Here is a 16,013-nt window from a genome sequence, read left to right on the forward strand (position 1 = left end):
CTGTCCTGCCACCCAGTCTAATTGCCCCCTTCCTGACTGTCATCCTAGAGCCCTGGTGAGAGACCCCGTGTCCCTCCTACCTCTCATGTCCCTTCAAAACGGCCCCCACCCCACAGAACTGTGAACTCCCTGGGAAGGGGTGCACTGTTGAAGGGGCGGAGGAGAGAGGATGAGGAGGCAGGAAATGACAGAGAGAAGGGGGAGGCGGGGCTTCTGAGGCTTCACTGCCCCCTGCCCCATAGCCCAGACCCCGTTTTTTAAGCAAAGGCTGAGCCTAGACTTGGGCCCCACCCACTGCTGGCTACCCAGAGCCCCCACCTCCCCACACCCCTGGGACATCCAGACAAGCCCACTGGGTCTCTCCTCTGCAGAAAGCCCTGTGCTGCCGTGTGGAGGGCCAGGAAGGCAAGGGCCCAGACCCCTGCCAGCAGAGGATGACTCCAGGCCACGTGTGTCTCTGGCACCTCAAGGCTCCTGATGCAGCCAGTAGACAGACAACGCAGACTAATGTATCCCAGCTTTATTCTCCTGTGCCTCACAACCCAGATAAGGCTCAGGGACGGGCCCAGGCCACTGTCTCCATGGAATGGTCCTCAGCTCCCCACCTAGACGGGGCAGGGAGCTCTCTTACCCACTCGGGCCTGCCTCCTGGGGGGGTCCCCCATGGCCCACCTCCTCAGCGAGGGCCTCATCCCCGTGCTGCGGCAAGGAGCTGTCTGTGGGTGCCAGCCATCTCCCGGTCCACAGGTTCACCCCAGCTCCATCTCAAGACCCTAGTGCAGACCTTGGGGGATCCAGAGGCCCAGGCTTCCTTGTCCAAGAACTGACCACAGGTGTCCTTAACTCCAACAATCCTGGCCTGCCTGGGGCCCCCACTGAGACTCCAGCAGTGAGAAGAATCCACTCCCAAGCTCCCTGTCGTCTTGGTCTCACTGGCTGAGGGAAGGGGCCAGAGCGCGTTTCTCCGGTTCTTGCACCTTGAGGCCTGGAAGGAAGGGCTCAGCTCAGGCCTGCTCCTCGGTGGGGGACTGCCAGGGCTCAGGGTGGTTCACAGGGCCCAACGCCTTCTGTGACCCCCCATGCCCTTCTCACCTCTCGGCTCTCCCCCTCCTCACTCCAGCTGCACCAGCCACCTTGCCAGTCCACAAACACACCAGGCTTTTGCTTTAGACGCTCCCTTGGGCTGGAATACTGCTCCCAGATAATGCTGACGCCAACCTCTCACCTCCAAGTCTTTGCTCCAAGCTCACCTCCTCTCTCAGGCCTACCCTGAACACCCCAATTAAAACTGCAGCTGCCCGCCCAGTGCTGATCGCCCCCAGCCTGTTCTTTGTGCCCGAGCATTACTGCCTCCTAATGTCCTGGGGCTGAGCTGCCCAGCCCAGGACTGAGCACACGAGATGTGGCTACATACTTGTGCTGTAGTATAAAATACCCACTGGACTTCTGAGACTTAATATGAAAAGGATAATATAAAATATCTCATTAGTGACTTTTCACACCAACTACATGTTGGAAACAGCAATAGTTCAGGCATATTGAGTTAAATAAAATGTTTATTTTGCCTGTCTCTTTTTACTTTTCCTGATGAGGCAACTAGAAAAATTTAAGTGACACATGTAGCTCTCATCACGTTTCTATTGGACAGAACTGTTATCGATAATTATTATTTTTATGCATATTGTTTACTGTTTGCCTCCCATACCAGTACATTCTCTGCTATAACCCCAGCTAGCATGTCACCTGGCACTTAGTAAAGGCTCATTGCCAATGAGTGAATGGATGAATGAGGTCTGTCAGCGACCCGGGTAGGGCAAATACCCTCACTCACCCTCTCGGTTAACATCTGTTTCGTGTTCGGCCAGGGTCTCAACAGAGCCATCCCATCCCACGCCAGGTCCTGGAGGAGGTACAAGCAGCCTACTGGGCCACAGGGACCAGTGCAGAGATCGGCAGGGCTTGTGGGGAGACACAGGGGACAGGAGAGAAGCTCCCCCAACCAAGGAGTTGGTGGGTCCGTAGGGAGTTAGTGCTATTGGGGGCAGGGACCCTTGTCCCTCACCTTTGCCATGGGAGTTGAGTGCGCCCAGGGGACCTGGCCGGCGCTGTCGGAATCGCTGTCGGGGCGTATCTCCGGGACTGAATGACTCAGAGCTTCGCCCCACAGGGAATCGTGAGCTGAGTTTCCGTCGCTGCCCACCTGCCAGGGTCTCATCCCGTAGGCACAGGGAGCTTTGGGCCCGGCGCACGGGTGCTGGTGAAGGGCACCCTGCAGAGGCACAGGCAGGGAGCGTGTTAGAGCAGCACGGGGCGGGGCCGGGCACAGAGGGGAAGCCGGCAGGGTGAGGCGGCGCAAGGCAGGGAGAAAAGGCTGCGGAGGTGGGAAGGGGGTCTGGGTGAATGGCTGTGGCAACGGAGGCTGGGCCCTGTGCTGGCTCTGATACTAACTCACTGTGTAACCTTGGGCAAGGTGCTTTCCCTCCTTGGGCCTCAGCTTCCTCATCTGCTGACTGGGATAAATGACCTCTCACTAAAGTCCCCTGCTGCTCCAAGGTTCTAGGTGCAGCTGCGGATGGGCAGCCTAGGCAGGAGGGAGGTGCGGGCTGAGAGGGATGTGGCAGGGATGCAGGACAGAGAGCCACTCGAAGCATGTGGGCAGGGTAGGGCTGCAGCAGGGAAGGCCAGAGGTACGTGCGCAAGCGGCGCAGGGAGAGACCAGAGGCATTGACAGACACCAGGGTAGGGGTAGAGGACATGGGGTAGGGACTATCCTGGTCACCCGGCCCCCAGACCCACCTGTCCCATCCGCCTCCCTGCCCTCGGAGAGCTCCGTCTCAGCGGGGGCCCCCAGGCTCTCGGTGCTGCCAGCCCCATCGGCCCCCAGGCGTGGCCCCCCGTGGAGTACCCCCTCCCGCCGGGGCCGCATCAGCCTCTTCACCTTGTCTGCCAGCCAGCTGCCCTTCCTGGGGGCAAGAGGGCATAAGAAGGGGTAAGGCCAGGGAGGAAGGAAGGGCCTGAGAGCCACGTCAGAGATGGCAAAAGCCAGGCAAACCCTCAATGAGACCAGAGCTGAACTGGGCCAGGGGTCAGAGGGCAGTGCAGGGGCAGAGGTTGTGGGGATCCCTAGCCCAAGGGGTGGAAGGGCCGCTCACTTGGTCCGGGGCAGGGGCCCAGGCTCCAGCACACGGTACTGGTCCATGATCTTTTCCACCAGCTTCTGCTTCTCACGGCGCAGGGCATTGAGCTGGTCCCTGGAAGGATGGGCAGAGAGGAGGCAGGCACGCGGCTGGGGCGGCAGCGAGGCTCAGGTCACAGCAGGTGCGCACTGGTGCAACCCTGCTGATGGTTCCCACCCTGACATACACGGCCTGCGCTGATGAGCGCACCCTGGTGGCCAGCCCCAGCCCTTGCCCCTGGACCTCCGGCCGTCTCCCCACGAGCTCGGGGTCCCCAGAGCTGCAGCTCCCAGTCGGCAGCGAGCCCGCCCACGGCCTGCTCACAGGTACTGCCGCTGCTCCCGGTGCAGGTGGTCGCGGCTCTCCAGGCTGCGCTCCAGGAGCTCCCGGTTCTCCCGGCTCAGCGCCTGCACCTCAGCCAGCAGCTGCCGGTTCTCCTCTTCCTGGGCGCTCCTCAGCTCTGTCAGCAGCTGGGGGGGGCCGGCAGCAGAACAGGAGGGGTTACTGGGGCCGGTGGCTACCGTCCTCTCCCCCCGCTGCCCCCACCGCCTCCCCCACTCCACCTGCCACCGGCCGCTGCCCACCCTCAGCACACCTCACACTGGGTGGTCAGCCGGCAGGTGCTCAGGTCCAGCTGCTGGTTGAACTCCCGCAGCTGCTGGCTCTGCACCTCCAGCTGTGCCCGCTCCAGCTCCAGCCGTGCCAGCCGACCCCTGAGCTCCCCGCGTTCACCCTGCAGCTCCCCGCGCTCCCGGGACACCTCGGCCAGCAGTGACTGCGCTCTGAGGAGGCGAGGAGAGCTGCTCTCCAAAAGGACTTGCCGCCCATCCCAGACCCCCACAGGGACAGTGACTGTCACCACCGACCCACTTCACAGATGGGAGCACTGAGGTCTGGCTTGCAAGGAGAGGGCTGGTACCTGTCGTGCTCACTCTGGAGCCTCCGCAGCTCCTCCTCCAGGCCCCGCTGCCGCTGCCCATCCTGCATCAGGCGTTCACGCTCTGCCAGCAAGGCCACCTCCTGTGCCTCCACACTGGCCCTCTGGGCCTGCAGCTGATCATGCCTGGGATGGACAGGGGCTCAGAGGGCTGCAAAGACCTGGGGCCAGGGCAACGAGTGGCTGCACTGTTCAGACCTGGGGGTCTGCCTCCTAAGCAGAGGCCCCCAGGCAAAGCCATACAGAGAATGCCATGCCAGATGCCCACCATTCCCAACAACAGATGAGCCACAGGGTGAGCACACTCCAGCCCCACGAGAGGGAAAAGGGGCAGAGATGGGTTTGCTGGGCAGTGGTGCCTCCCTGGTGGGTCAGACCCACCAAGGGAGTTTGCTCTGGGTGCCCAGGAGAGGAGCTGGGTGTCTGAGGGAGGCTCACCGGCCCTGCAGCTCACGGTGGGCCAGCTCCAGTGCCCGCATATTGGCCTTGAGGTCACGGTGCCGGACCAACAGTCCCTCTAGCTCGGTCTCCTGCCGCCGCTGCAGCTGTGCCAGGGCCTCGTGGTCCCGCAGCAGGGCCTGCTGCTGTCCTCGGGTCTCCTCCTGGGACCGCCGTGCCACCCTCACCTCCTCCTCCAGCACCCCCAGCTTCCTGTGCAGCTCCTGGCCCTGCATCTCCAGTATAGACTTCTCAGCCTAGGGCAGAGGAGAGAGCAGGGACCACCGGGGTGGAATCCCCGGCCGGAAAGGGGCGGAAAGGGGGCAAGGGATGGGGACAAAAGACAGAGCGCAGGGCAGAGAACAAGGAGAGAGATCTGTGGAGGAGGCAGAGGGCTGGGGTGGGGGCAGCAGGGAGCCGAAGGCAGGGGCTGAAGTTAAAATGGCATGGAAAGTGCAGCACGGGGAACATAGTAAAGTTGATTGTAATATCGTCAAGTCTTAGTGTGACAACAGCTGGTATTTACACTTATCATGCTGAGCATTTTGCAATATACATAATTGTTGAGCCACTATGTTGTACACTTAAACCATAATACTACATGTCAACTATATTTCAATTTTTTAAAATTAAGGCAAAAAGAAAAGAAGTTAATGTGCAAGGAGAGCAGAGAGGTATCACAGAGGCAGGTGCTGTGGAGTGGGGGGCAGGAGACCCAGGGCAGGGATGGGACAGACGGGTCTGCAGGCAGGAGCAGGAAGCGGGTAGGGACAAATGGCTGGTTGCGGAGGAGAGGGCTGGAGATGGGGCAAAAAGGGGCACAGTGGGGGCTGGACGCAGGGGGAAGAGGAAGGAACAGGGGAAGGAGGAGGGGTTAAGGGGAGATGTGGGAAGGTGGCTGCAGACGACAGGTGCAGAACAGGGTGGCTGCGGTCAGCGGGCATGGATACATGTGACCAGGGAACAGGGCTGGGCAGCTGGACAGGAGCAGGAGCAGGGAAGGATACACAAGGGGCAGGGGCAGAGGCTGGGCACCAGGCCGCCACCCACCTGCAGGCGGCTGCTGCGCTCCTGCGCCCGCTGGCTCTGCAGCAGCAGCTCCTGTGCGTGTCCCTGCAGGCTTCCCAGCTGCCCCTCCAGGTGCTGCAGCTGCCCCTGCAGAGCTGCCTTCTCAGCCACCAGCGTTGCATTCTGCCAAGAAGGGGTGGGGTGGGGAGTTGGCTAGGAGGGGCCAGGCAGATCGGACAACCCCACCCCTCCCGGGGCCCACCCGGGCCCACACTCACACTGCGCTCCACCTCGATGAGCCGCCCGCTCTGGGCCCCCGTGATCCTGGGATCGGTGTGCTCCTTGAGCCCCACAGGGCCCTCTCGCAGCTGCAGGGAGAGGCCCTGGGAGGTCACTTGGGGCAGTACAGGAGGCCTGGGGCAGCGCAGGGACCTAAACCAACAGACCCTCACCCCTTCGTCAGCATTTGACACTGTCCACTCTCCCCCACCCACGCCCCTACCCCTGGGTCCTGACCCCTGCAGGCCAGCACCCTCCATCCCACCCGTCTGGACTTCCCTCAGTTCTGGCCTCGGCCCGTGCCACAGCTTCTGCACAGAGCACTCTTTCTGTCCCAGGTTTGTGGGCCACTTTCCCCAAAAAACCTCTGCCACCAAGCCCACATAGCCAGCTAGTTGGTCAGCTGGGTGCCCACCATCCCCAGCACCCTGTGACCTTGCCTCTGTCCCAGGTGGACTGTGAGCTCCCTGAGGGCAGTGGCCTGTATTACCCCCAGCAACCTTGAGAGAGCACTGGGCAGTGAGCCCGCATGCAGCAGAGCCATCAGAAACCATTACCGATGACAGTAACTGAGCCCACTAGGAAGTTGTGGGGTCCAAGCGAGAGACACATCAGTCACCTCAGAGCAGAGCCACCAGGTTCTGTCCATTTAAGGAATGGGGGAGATGAGGTCCTGAGAAGACCACGTGGCCAGGGCAGTTGGCCTGACTCTCAGCACAGTGCTCCCTCTAACCATCCCACACACACAAGGCAAGCAACTGGCCAAGAATCAGGGAACAACACTAGCTCTGGTGGGATGGGCGTCTGTGCAGGTCTGGCTACCTGCATGCAGGGTGCTGGGAGGGCTGAGAGGAGGCCCCCAGCTCCCAGGGCCGGGGACTCACCTGGAGCAGCTCTTCTTCCAGCTGCAAGGCCCTCGTCTCGAGCTCCATCAGTGCCTCCTCTTTGCCGGTGGCCGCCGCCTGCAGCTCAGCTTCCAGTCGCTGCTCCAGGGCCTGGTACCTACCACGAGAAGCTGTGGCACCTACCCTTCCCCAAGACCCTGCCTGCCTCTCTCTGCCCCTCCGGCAATGTCCCCACCTCTGCTGCTGGAACTCTTGGTCCTGCACAAATTCATGCCGCTCCTGAGCCGCCTGTTGCAGCTCCCTCTGCAGACGCTCCAGCCGGGCCCCCAGCTCCTGGCCCCGCACCACAGCCTTTTCAAGTTCCTGAGGGCAAGCAGAACAGGCTCAGAGCCAGAACAGCAGACCACCGCCCTCACCCAGGGGGCAGGGGAGAGCTGGATACAGAGGGCTGAGAAACCTCAGGAGACCTGGCTTTCTGTCTTGGCTCTGTCATCCTGGGCAAATATCTTTAACCCTTTGGGCCTCTATTCCCCCATCTGTAAAATGGGAGTAAAGCCTGGTCACCTTGCAGAGTGGCTATGGAAGAGCTGGCAGAGTGTGGGTATGGCCCGTGGGCCAAGAGTCAGAGACATATGCTGGGAAAGTGTCTTTACCTCTCTGAGCCCATACTTCCCCATGTGCCTAGTGACAGCTAGACCCGTTCTGTGTGCTGAGGCCACCCTGGACATGTGAGGGAAAGAGACAGGTCTGGAGAGCAGTCCTGGCCCAGGGCAGGAACTTAGTGAATGCCAGGCCTAACCACAGTGGGGGCTGGGAGGCGTTTGGTTGGGATGCTGCTAGCCAGGCATCCTGTGGCAGTTGAGCCGTACCACTGTAGAAGGGGTTAAGAGGCCCACTCTGGTCTGTGGGCCCCAAAGGGAAGTAGACCAAACCATTCTGAGTTGCGGGGGCCCCCACATGGAAGGGCCAAGGCTGACCAGCCACTGCAAAATCCTGCCTCTGGAAACCAGATCTACAGCCTTTGCTCTGATCTTCCTGGTGTAGCAACCCCACCCGAGCTTCCTCCTGGGGTCACCTCACTCCTGGACACCCTTGGCCACTGTCTCACTTGAATGACAAGTCTCATGAGACCCTGCTGCCCATTGGCCAGTAGCCACTACAACCTAAGGGCTAAGGGTTAGGAAAAATGGTGGCACAGATGAAGACTTGACCTTGGGCCAGACCCTACGCTGGCCCCCTCCAGGCCCTGGCCACAGCCTCAGTGCCCCCACATCACACCTTCTGCCCTGCCCCAGCCAACAGGGATAGCTCTCTCAGCCCTTGCTTCCCTGACCTCCCCCAGCCACACCCAGCTATCACCAGGAACTGCTCTAACCAGGAAATTTCCCCAAATTCCCCTTTGTCCTCAGCCTCTCTCACCCTCTCAGTCCTCAGAGCTACTCTCCCAGCCAGCCAGCCCCACCCTCACCTTCTCTGCCACCTGTTGGCATTCCCTCTCCACGACTGTTCTAAGCTCTCTATATTCATTATCTTGCAGAATCCTGTGGGGCAGGTAGTTTTTATTCCAGTTTTACAGGTAAGGAAACCAAGATTTAGAGAGGTTAAGTAACTTGCCCCAAGCCACACAGCTGATAAGTAGGGGATCTGGGACACAACCCAGGTCTGCTTAATAGTATCTCTCAGTCACATCCTACAGAGTGGACCCAACCTCTCAGCCCACCCTGGCACCCACAACGCCCATTCTCCCATTCCCCAGGCCTGCCCTGAATGATGCATAACCCTGTGTCCACCCAGTGGTGTGTTCCTCACTCCTTCCATCCCAGGGTATCTGAGCAATGACTCCTCCTCCCTGAGTTTCACAGGGATGAAACTACAAACTTGTAGATTTGATTCCTCGTCTTTGGCACACCCTCCCCCAAAGCCCTGGGCCCCACTGGCCCAAACACCCTTCCCATTCCCTCCCCTCCTCCAGGCAGCCTTCCCTGCCACGCTCCAGCCTGAGTCCAGTGTGCTTCCTGGACCCCCACGGCTCCCTACACTGTCCTGTCTCCACCCCAGACTGTGAGCCCCTCCCCACAGACAGGTGTGCTGGCTGCCTGGCACCAAAGAGCTCCTGGCACCAAGGAGCTGACCGTCAACATGCTTAAATAAATGAATGAAGGCGTGTCCAGGTCTCTCTCTTCCATCCCCCATCCCAGCCCCAGAGAGCCTCACCTGCTACCTGGACCACTGGCGCTGCCTCCTAATGGTCCCAGGCTTCCCTGCACACCTAGGGGACCCTCCTCAAACTCGGGTCTGCAAACACCCTTGGATGGCTTTCCCCACCTGGGGATGCGGCAGTAAAACCCACAAAGCTGGCCCCACACACCCCTCTGTTTCCCTATTCCTCCCAGGGTCCCTGAGCATCTTTAAGGCCTTTAAATCTTTGCGTGTGCTGCAGCCTCTGGAACATCTTCCTACGCTGACTGAAATCTTACCATTCCTCAGAATCCCCCCACCGAAGCCTGCTCTCCCGCACCCTGGCATCAGCTCCCTCTCCAGGGGCTCCCAGCACGCTTGGCTCTCAATAACCGGTGTGTCCTGAGCCTCTGCCCAGCATGAACCAGGCTCTTCACACCCTGAGGCCCCTACTTACCTCCCTGAGGGCCTGCCTCTCCCTGTTGGCCTCCTGCTGATGCCGGCAGCTCTCAGCCTCCAGCACTTGCAGCCGCTCCTCAGCTGCCTCAGCCCGGGCCCGCAGCCTGGGCCCCTCACGCTCCCACTGCCTCCGCTCTCGGCCGGTTGCTGCCAGTGCCTCTGCCAGCGCCTCCCGCTCCCGCGACACAGCCTCCAGCTCCTGGCCAGCTGCCTCCACTGCCTCCCGTAGCCGGGCCTGCTCCTGGGCCTGGGCCTCCACCTCTTGGTGAGCCTCAGCCTCTGCGCTCCGTGCCTGAGCCAGTTCCTCAGAGAGGCGGGTGGCCTCCGTGCCTCGGGCCTCCAGCCTCCGGGCCAGGGCCTCCAGCTCAGCTTGACAGGCCTCAGCCTCCCTCCTCAGCCGTGCCACCTCCTCCCTGAGAGCCCCCTGCTGTGGGACACCACTGGCCAGGGTCTCCTCTGGGGTGGGCTTCTCCCAGGCCTGGGTCTCAGGAGCCCCTTCCAGCTTCCACTGTCGTTTTTGCTGGTCTGGGCCTCCAACCGTCCCCTCCAGCCCCTGTTCGTGCTCTCTGGCCTCTGTTTGCCCCTTGGGTGGGTCCAGCCCCTGGCCTGGGGTCTCCTGCTTCCTCTGCTGAACACGGAGGCTGAGTCCCCAGGGTCCGGGCTTGTTCTTGGGGCCTGCCTGTCTCAGCCCCTGGGCCTCAGGCCCGGACTCCCCAGTCTCTCCTCCCGGCATCAGGTGGGCCTGGATTTTGATCTCTGGATCCTGAAGTGGAGCCACAGAGGCAGAGGTCTGGAGAGGGGCTCCATGGCCAGCCTTCTCCAAGGACTCCTTTGTCTCCGCAGCAGGACCCGACTCCTGGGGGGTCAAGTCTGAGGTCTGGGGGGCCATGGCAGCCGTCTGAAGGGATCTCTCCATCCCCTGTGGGTCTGAATCTGATGCCTGGGAACACTCAGCAAGTCCTTCAGGGACTGAGCCTGATACCAAGGGAGCCAGATCCGAGGCCTCGGGGCATTCATCCCCCACCAGGCCAGCCAAGCCATGGGTGTCATGGTCCGAGGCCAGGCAAGTCTGGGGAGCCGGGTCCAGCTCTGGAACCAAGGAGTCCTCATTCTGCTCCTCCAGCAGGGGGTGCTGAGGGCACATGAGAGGGATGCTCAAGCCCAGAGGAGGATGCCAAAAAGGACCTACTAGGAAGGTTGGGGGAGGGGACTCACCTGGCCATCTGGCTGCCCCTGTAACACCTGGAGCAGACCTCGAAGCTCCTGATTCTCCAGCTCCAGAACCCGCAGTCGCCCAGCCTCTGCCTCCCTCACTTCATCATGCAGCGAGGGGGCAGCTCCTGGCAGGGGTTCTGGGGCGTGTGAGATGAGGTCAGGACCCCTCCCAATGCTAGGTCTCGCCCTGCTCCCCGGCTCCTCACATGCACCCCCCCATCCCCTAACGCCTGGGAGAAGAGGATGACGTCAGAAGCCGAACCCACTATAACTGCAGGAAAACACAGGCAGCCCCCAGCCCCAGCCCCTCCACTGAGGCCCTACTCACCCTCCCCAGGAGAGAGCGGGGGTGGTGGCTCCAGGCTCCGCTGAAGCTCCAGCTCCAGCTCCACGTTCTCCTGTGCCAGCCGGTCCACCTGATGCCGCAGAGAATCCAGCTCCTGGTGGGAAGCAGGATCAGACGAGCCCTCCCCACCAAGGCCAGTCCAAGTGTGTAGCCTAGAGGGTCACTAAAAGAAGGCTAGGGGCCACAGGGTCACTACGGAACCCTGGGGGACCACTGGGGTCGCTGGGGCTCACAGATTTCAAAGTAACCAAGGATCTCTCTGTCAATCTCACCGCATGGGCCTCGCCCAACCGAGTCCGAAGCAGCAGGTTCTCACGCTGGGTCTCATGCAGCCGAGCACAGCGCTCTTGAGCAGCCTCCAGCTGCTCCTCCAGCAGAGCCTTCGAGGCTTCCAGGGCCCCGGAGAGCACCCGCTCCTCCTGGTGAGGAAGCAAAGAGAAGCCGAGGTGCCACAGACCCCGCCTGCCCTTTTCCTTCTGACCCTGCACGCCCATGGCGTTCTAGGCGCCACCTCTCCCCTCCATCAGCCCCACCCCCCAGGTACCACCTCCCTAACCCCGGGCAGGCTCCTCTTCTATTAGGTCCCGCCCCTTCTCCCCAGCAACTGCGTCTTAGGTGGTATCCCTCTAGGCGCTATTTATCAGCCCCAACGCCCGAGGGCTCTCTCCAGACCCCACGTCCCCTGCATTTGGCCCCACCCTCTTCTCCCTGACCGATCGTACCTACAGCCTGTACCTCTTCCCCCCGCCCCCCACATCCTCCCCACCCTCCAGAGGGCCTTTCCCCAGATACCACCCCACCCATTTCTCCCAGAGGTGACCTCCCTCCATTAAGGCTCAAATTCGCTCCTCCTCCTGGCCCACCCCCAGCCTTCGCAGCCCCGCCGCGCCGCACCTCCAACTGGCCCTTGCAGGCCTCTGCAGCCTGCAGCCGCTCCCGGCAGCGTCGCAGCTCCTCCGGCAGGCGGGACAGGCGGCCGGCCCGCTCCCGCAACGCCTCTGCCTCCTCGCGGTACAGCTCGGCCCGCCTGGCCTGTCCTGACAGCGCCTGGGCCTGGGCCAGACGATGCGGGGCTGGGAACAGCCAGCGCGGGCCAGCGGAATTAGGGGTGGGAAAGAGCGGGCCGCAGAAGGCAACAGGACGGGGGGCTGCGGGGGAGGGTTAGGGAATGCCGCAATGGCGGGAGCATCCTCTGCGCGCACCTCCTGGCGGAGCCTTCGAACTTCGGCCTCCAAGCCCTGCACCTCTGCCTGGGAGTCCAGCAGCAGCTCGGCCTTCTCCTCCCTGGAGGGAAGGGACGCTGGAGGAGTCTGAGGACCGTAACCCCCAACCCTTACCAGGCCTGAGCTGACATCCCCACTGGGGCTGGACCCCCCCATTCCTAATCCGTCGCCCTCCGCCCGTGTCCACTTCCCAGCCTGCGGTACTCACAGCTCCTGCCGCAGACGCCGCAGCTGGCCCTTGGTGTTGGCTAGCTGCAAGGCCAGATGGTGTGAAGGGCCCTCCGGGGGAGTCCTAGCAGGAGCCTGAGGCAATACAGGGGCTGGCTCTCGCTCCAGCAGCAGTTCAGCCAGTCGCTATGGAGGTCAAGGGTCAGGGGTCAGGAGTAACCCATCCAAGTCCCCCACATCTGCACCAACCACAAGATGAATCTGGCTGCTGCAGCCCTCCTGGCCCAAGACTCCCAACCCCCATCTCACCCACACATCTGGGTACCCCACGGTCCTCCCATCCCCACCAGATCCGTGATGCCCCTGCCACCCCTCACCTGGGCCTCCGCATCACGCTCTCTCGCCAGCCTCAGCAGGGTCCCCATCAGGCTCCGGAACAGCATCTCCAGCTCAGGAGACGCCAGCTCCCCGGGCTCAGGCCCAGCCAGTGCCAGCACCAGGCCAGCTCCAGGCTGGGTCACCTGGGGGGCACAGGGAGAGCAGTTCAGCCAATGAAGGTGGAGGACAAGGTGTCCCCGGGTAGCACTGCAAGTCCAAAGTTGTACCTCCTGGATGGCAGCAGCCAGCTCACTCTGGACCTCGAGGCTGAGGCCCTGGATGTGCCGGATGAAGAGCTCTCGGTGCTCACACTGCAGGGAGATGTGGCAGGGAAGCTGGCACAGGAGGCCCCCACCTCTGCACCCAAAGCTGGACCCATCCTTCCCTCCCCTGCTCACCTGCACTGATGCCCCCAACAACAGCCGAAGGACGCCTTCCAGCTCCCCCACCGCCTCCTCTGAAGGGCACAAGCCACGGGGGTTAACAGGTGAGGGGAGAGGGTGGAAGCAGGAAGGGGTCGTGAGAGAGAGCACCTGAGAAGGGGTCGAATCCCAGGGCCTGCAGGTCTGGGGGCGGCGACAGGATCAGCAGCTGGAGCTCCTCCTGTGGGTGGAGGGGTCCGGAGATATACAAGGGCACTTCCCTCAGGGGACCCCCGCGCTCAGCCTCCCACACTAGCTCCTCACCTGGTAGAAGTCCCTCAGGCAGCCCCACAGGTGGCTCAGGTTCCGCACCCTTGTGGCTGCGGGACCACAGTGGCCCCTGACCATTTGAGGTCCCCCTCGGGAACTGGGGGCACTGTGGGCACAGGGGGTGATAGGTGGGTGGGGTAATCTGGGACCAGCGTCCCCCCAACCAGGCCCTGCCCAGCGGCCCTAGGCTGGCCCCACCAGCTGTCCCAGTACACCCCCCCACCCCCCCACGGATGCCTAGATTCATCCCCAATGCCCCTTACATCATGCCCAGCACCCGGAGGAGCAGGGCCCCGCTGCTGAGATGCAAGAACCTCCTCTCGGGGCACAAGGGCCCCTCTACCTCCTCCTCCTCTTCCTCCTCAGGCTCCTCAGCCTCTCCCACCAGCCCAGCCAGTCCCAGCGCCTGTGGGAAGGGGAGATGGGTCAGCTGGCCCTGCGTGGAAAGCCCCCACCAGCAGAGTCACTCCTGAGCCCCTCTGACCTGCCCCCTGAGCCCGCGCAGCCCCCTCCTCACCAACTCCATGAATACCTCCAGCCCGGGGTCTTGACCCTTTTCCTGCCCCACAGCCTGGACTCCTCCAGAGCCCCACTGGAGGCCACCCCTCACCCTAGGCCCCCGGTTTTGCCTACCCCACACCCCAGCACTAGCCCCTCCCTGCTGCTCACTTCCCCTCTCCAGTCCCACCCCCACCCGCCTGCTTGCCCCTCACCCAGGTGGCCAGGCTCCCACTCAGGAAGTCTCTGAGCCTGGGCTCCTTGCTGCCATCCATGGCGGGGTCAGAGTGTTGGTCCCGCTGTGGCAGCTACACCTGCCCTGAGAGGAAGAGGAAGTCCCTGGGTGGGGGATCCCGAGCCCAGCCACAGGCACCCTGTGCAGCTTCCTCCTTCCGGATGCAGGCAGGCAGTGCACCCCCAGAGTCCTGCCTCAGCCCATACCTCGCCACCCCGCGTCCTCCCAGCATCCCCAGCAGGAGCAAGGCCCACAGCCCTCCTGGCTCAAAGGACAATGGTGGGTGAGTCTTCGCCTCTTGGGGCCTCAATTTCCCAACCGGAAAGCATGGAGGGTGGCCTAAGCCTTGCCCCTTCCAGGGCCCCTGATGGGATTCTGAGCCTTGTGTGGGAAGGCTGGTACCCATGCCTGCATCTTCCAATTTGACCAGCTTCTCTCTCCCTTGATGTTTCTCAAACCTACCCGAACTGCCCTCGCAACCTGTGATGCCTGAGTCAGATGCTGCCTCACCAGCAAGCCTCCTCTGAACCAAAGCCAGAAGCAAGCACTCGGCTCTGCCCCTACCCTCCCCATACTCTGCACACTGGCCTGAGACAGGACACCTGGGCCGTGGGCGAGTGACTTCATGGGCCTTGGCTTCCTTTCTGTAAAAGAAGCGGGCCGCCTCCGGGAAAGCAGTGAAGCGCGCAGACCAGCAGCATGTGTCTTGTAGACCCACAGGCCAGGAGGACATTCCAGGTCCCCATGCCCCACCTTCACCCTCCCCACCCCCACCCCCCACTGCTGCTCAGTGTTGGGGGCCTCCATTCATTCCTTCATTCTGGCTCCATGCTGGACACTGCTGGTAGTAAAAAGCCACATAGTCCCTGCCCCGCTGGGCTGAACAGTAACTGGGGGGACAGCTACCTAAAAACCCACACATATACTCAGAAAGTAATGTGGCAGCTATACCACCTGCATTAATGGGGAAGGGATTTGACCTTGAACAGATGGTTGGAGAAGCGTCCCCAAGGGGCTATAGATGATGCTGAGAACAGAGATGATCGGGTTAACTAGGCAAGCGGGGAGGAAGGAAGGGCATTCTAGGCAGCGGGAACAGAATATGCAAGGACTCTGTGGCATCTGGAAGCATGACCAGTGTTAATTTCAGAGATTATTCATGTTTCATTGATTCCAAGACACTTTATTTCTCACATTTAAATCTCTGAAGTCAGGTTTCACCATAGAGCTGCTGTCTGGCTGGCTGCGGTCCTGACATAATTGTCATTACCTGCACGTGCCCACACTTCAAAAGCACTAAACCCTGCCAAAAGGGCGTCAGCAGCTTGGAAGAAAAGCCCAGAGGCAAGAGTGGAGTGCCCTTTTAACCTCAGAACCCAAACGGTGGGAGCCCCCAGGAAAGGGAAGCACACTTCCCAGTAACACCCCCAAAGCAGAAGTCAATTGCAAAGCCGGCTTAGGGGCCGATTGCAATCTAGTGGCTGCTGGTGGTTTTATACTGTCATAGGGATGAGTGTTCGGGGTGGGCTGCTCTCCAGAACTCCTGACGGCTCACATGGAAAGGCAGCAGCGAAGCCCAGAGACATCACCCCTCTGTTGAGCTCTGAATGTGAAGGAAGTTTCCAGACACAATAAACAGTTTATTCTGCTTCTATTTTCCTTTTTATGTGTGCATCAGAATTATATATGATGAGAATCTATGTCTGAATTTAAAAAAGCTCCTTTGGGAAGTATAAGATAAATATTCTAGTGATGGAACAGACTTGGGACAGAGTTAACTGGCAACATTCTTTTTTTCCTTAGTACATTTTATGATCGGTGACATCTTAGATTTGATGAAGCATGGGGTAAATCATAACAACAATCATGGCAAACACAGGCTTACCATGAGCCTGTTATGGTCACAAGTGCTTTATACTTATGATTTTCATGGACTAG

At 61.1% G+C, this 16,013-nt stretch overlaps 1 protein-coding gene across 6 annotated transcripts; it reads right to left on the bottom strand.

Moving 5' to 3' along the window:
• Nucleotides 1–505: 505 nt before the first annotated feature.
• CCDC88B (coiled-coil domain containing 88B) lies at nt 506–14,179 on the bottom strand. 6 transcript variants are annotated; one of them, XM_036995579.2, is made up of 27 exons: nt 14,056–14,179; nt 13,606–13,748; nt 13,337–13,448; nt 13,184–13,253; nt 13,049–13,107; nt 12,878–12,961; nt 12,650–12,793; nt 12,313–12,458; nt 12,084–12,165; nt 11,776–11,934; nt 11,154–11,300; nt 10,864–10,975; nt 10,536–10,672; nt 9,319–10,452; nt 6,919–7,046; nt 6,723–6,840; nt 5,838–5,927; nt 5,602–5,742; nt 4,552–4,808; nt 4,096–4,239; nt 3,772–3,958; nt 3,501–3,646; nt 3,153–3,251; nt 2,939–2,963; nt 2,063–2,269; nt 1,832–1,900; nt 506–985 (listed from the first exon to the last, which is right to left on the bottom strand). In XM_036995579.2, the coding sequence occupies exons 1-27, from the start codon at nt 14,113–14,115 to the stop codon at nt 689–691; spliced, it is 4,497 nt and encodes a 1,498-aa protein (XP_036851474.2). In that variant the 5' UTR covers nt 14,116–14,179; the 3' UTR covers nt 506–688. The 6 variants fall into 6 exon arrangements, 2 of the variants coding, with proteins under 2 accessions (XP_036851474.2, XP_017532506.3); XM_017677017.3 differs by having other exon boundaries at nt 718–985; nt 2,797–2,963; XR_005055164.2 differs by lacking the exons at nt 506–985; nt 2,939–2,963 and having other exon boundaries at nt 1,831–1,900.
• Nucleotides 14,180–16,013: the final 1,834 nt, after the last annotated feature.

The sequence above is a fragment of the Manis javanica genome, chromosome 11 (genome assembly GCF_040802235.1).
Source record: "Manis javanica isolate MJ-LG chromosome 11, MJ_LKY, whole genome shotgun sequence".
Taxonomy (NCBI): domain Eukaryota; kingdom Metazoa; phylum Chordata; class Mammalia; order Pholidota; family Manidae; genus Manis; species Manis javanica.

Coding starts and splice junctions, on each gene's coding strand:
- CCDC88B (XM_036995579.2), bottom strand. CDS start 14,115: ATGGATGGCAGCAAGGAGCCCAGGCTCAGAGACTTCCTGAGTGGGAGC. Junction 10,673..10,863: donor CCCGCTCTCTCCTGGGGAGG/GTGAGTAGGGCC, acceptor CACACGCCCCAG/AACCCCTGCCAGGAGCTGCC. Junction 10,453..10,535: donor AGGGGCAGCCAGATGGCCAG/GTGAGTCCCCTC, acceptor ATGTGCCCTCAG/CACCCCCTGCTGGAGGAGCA.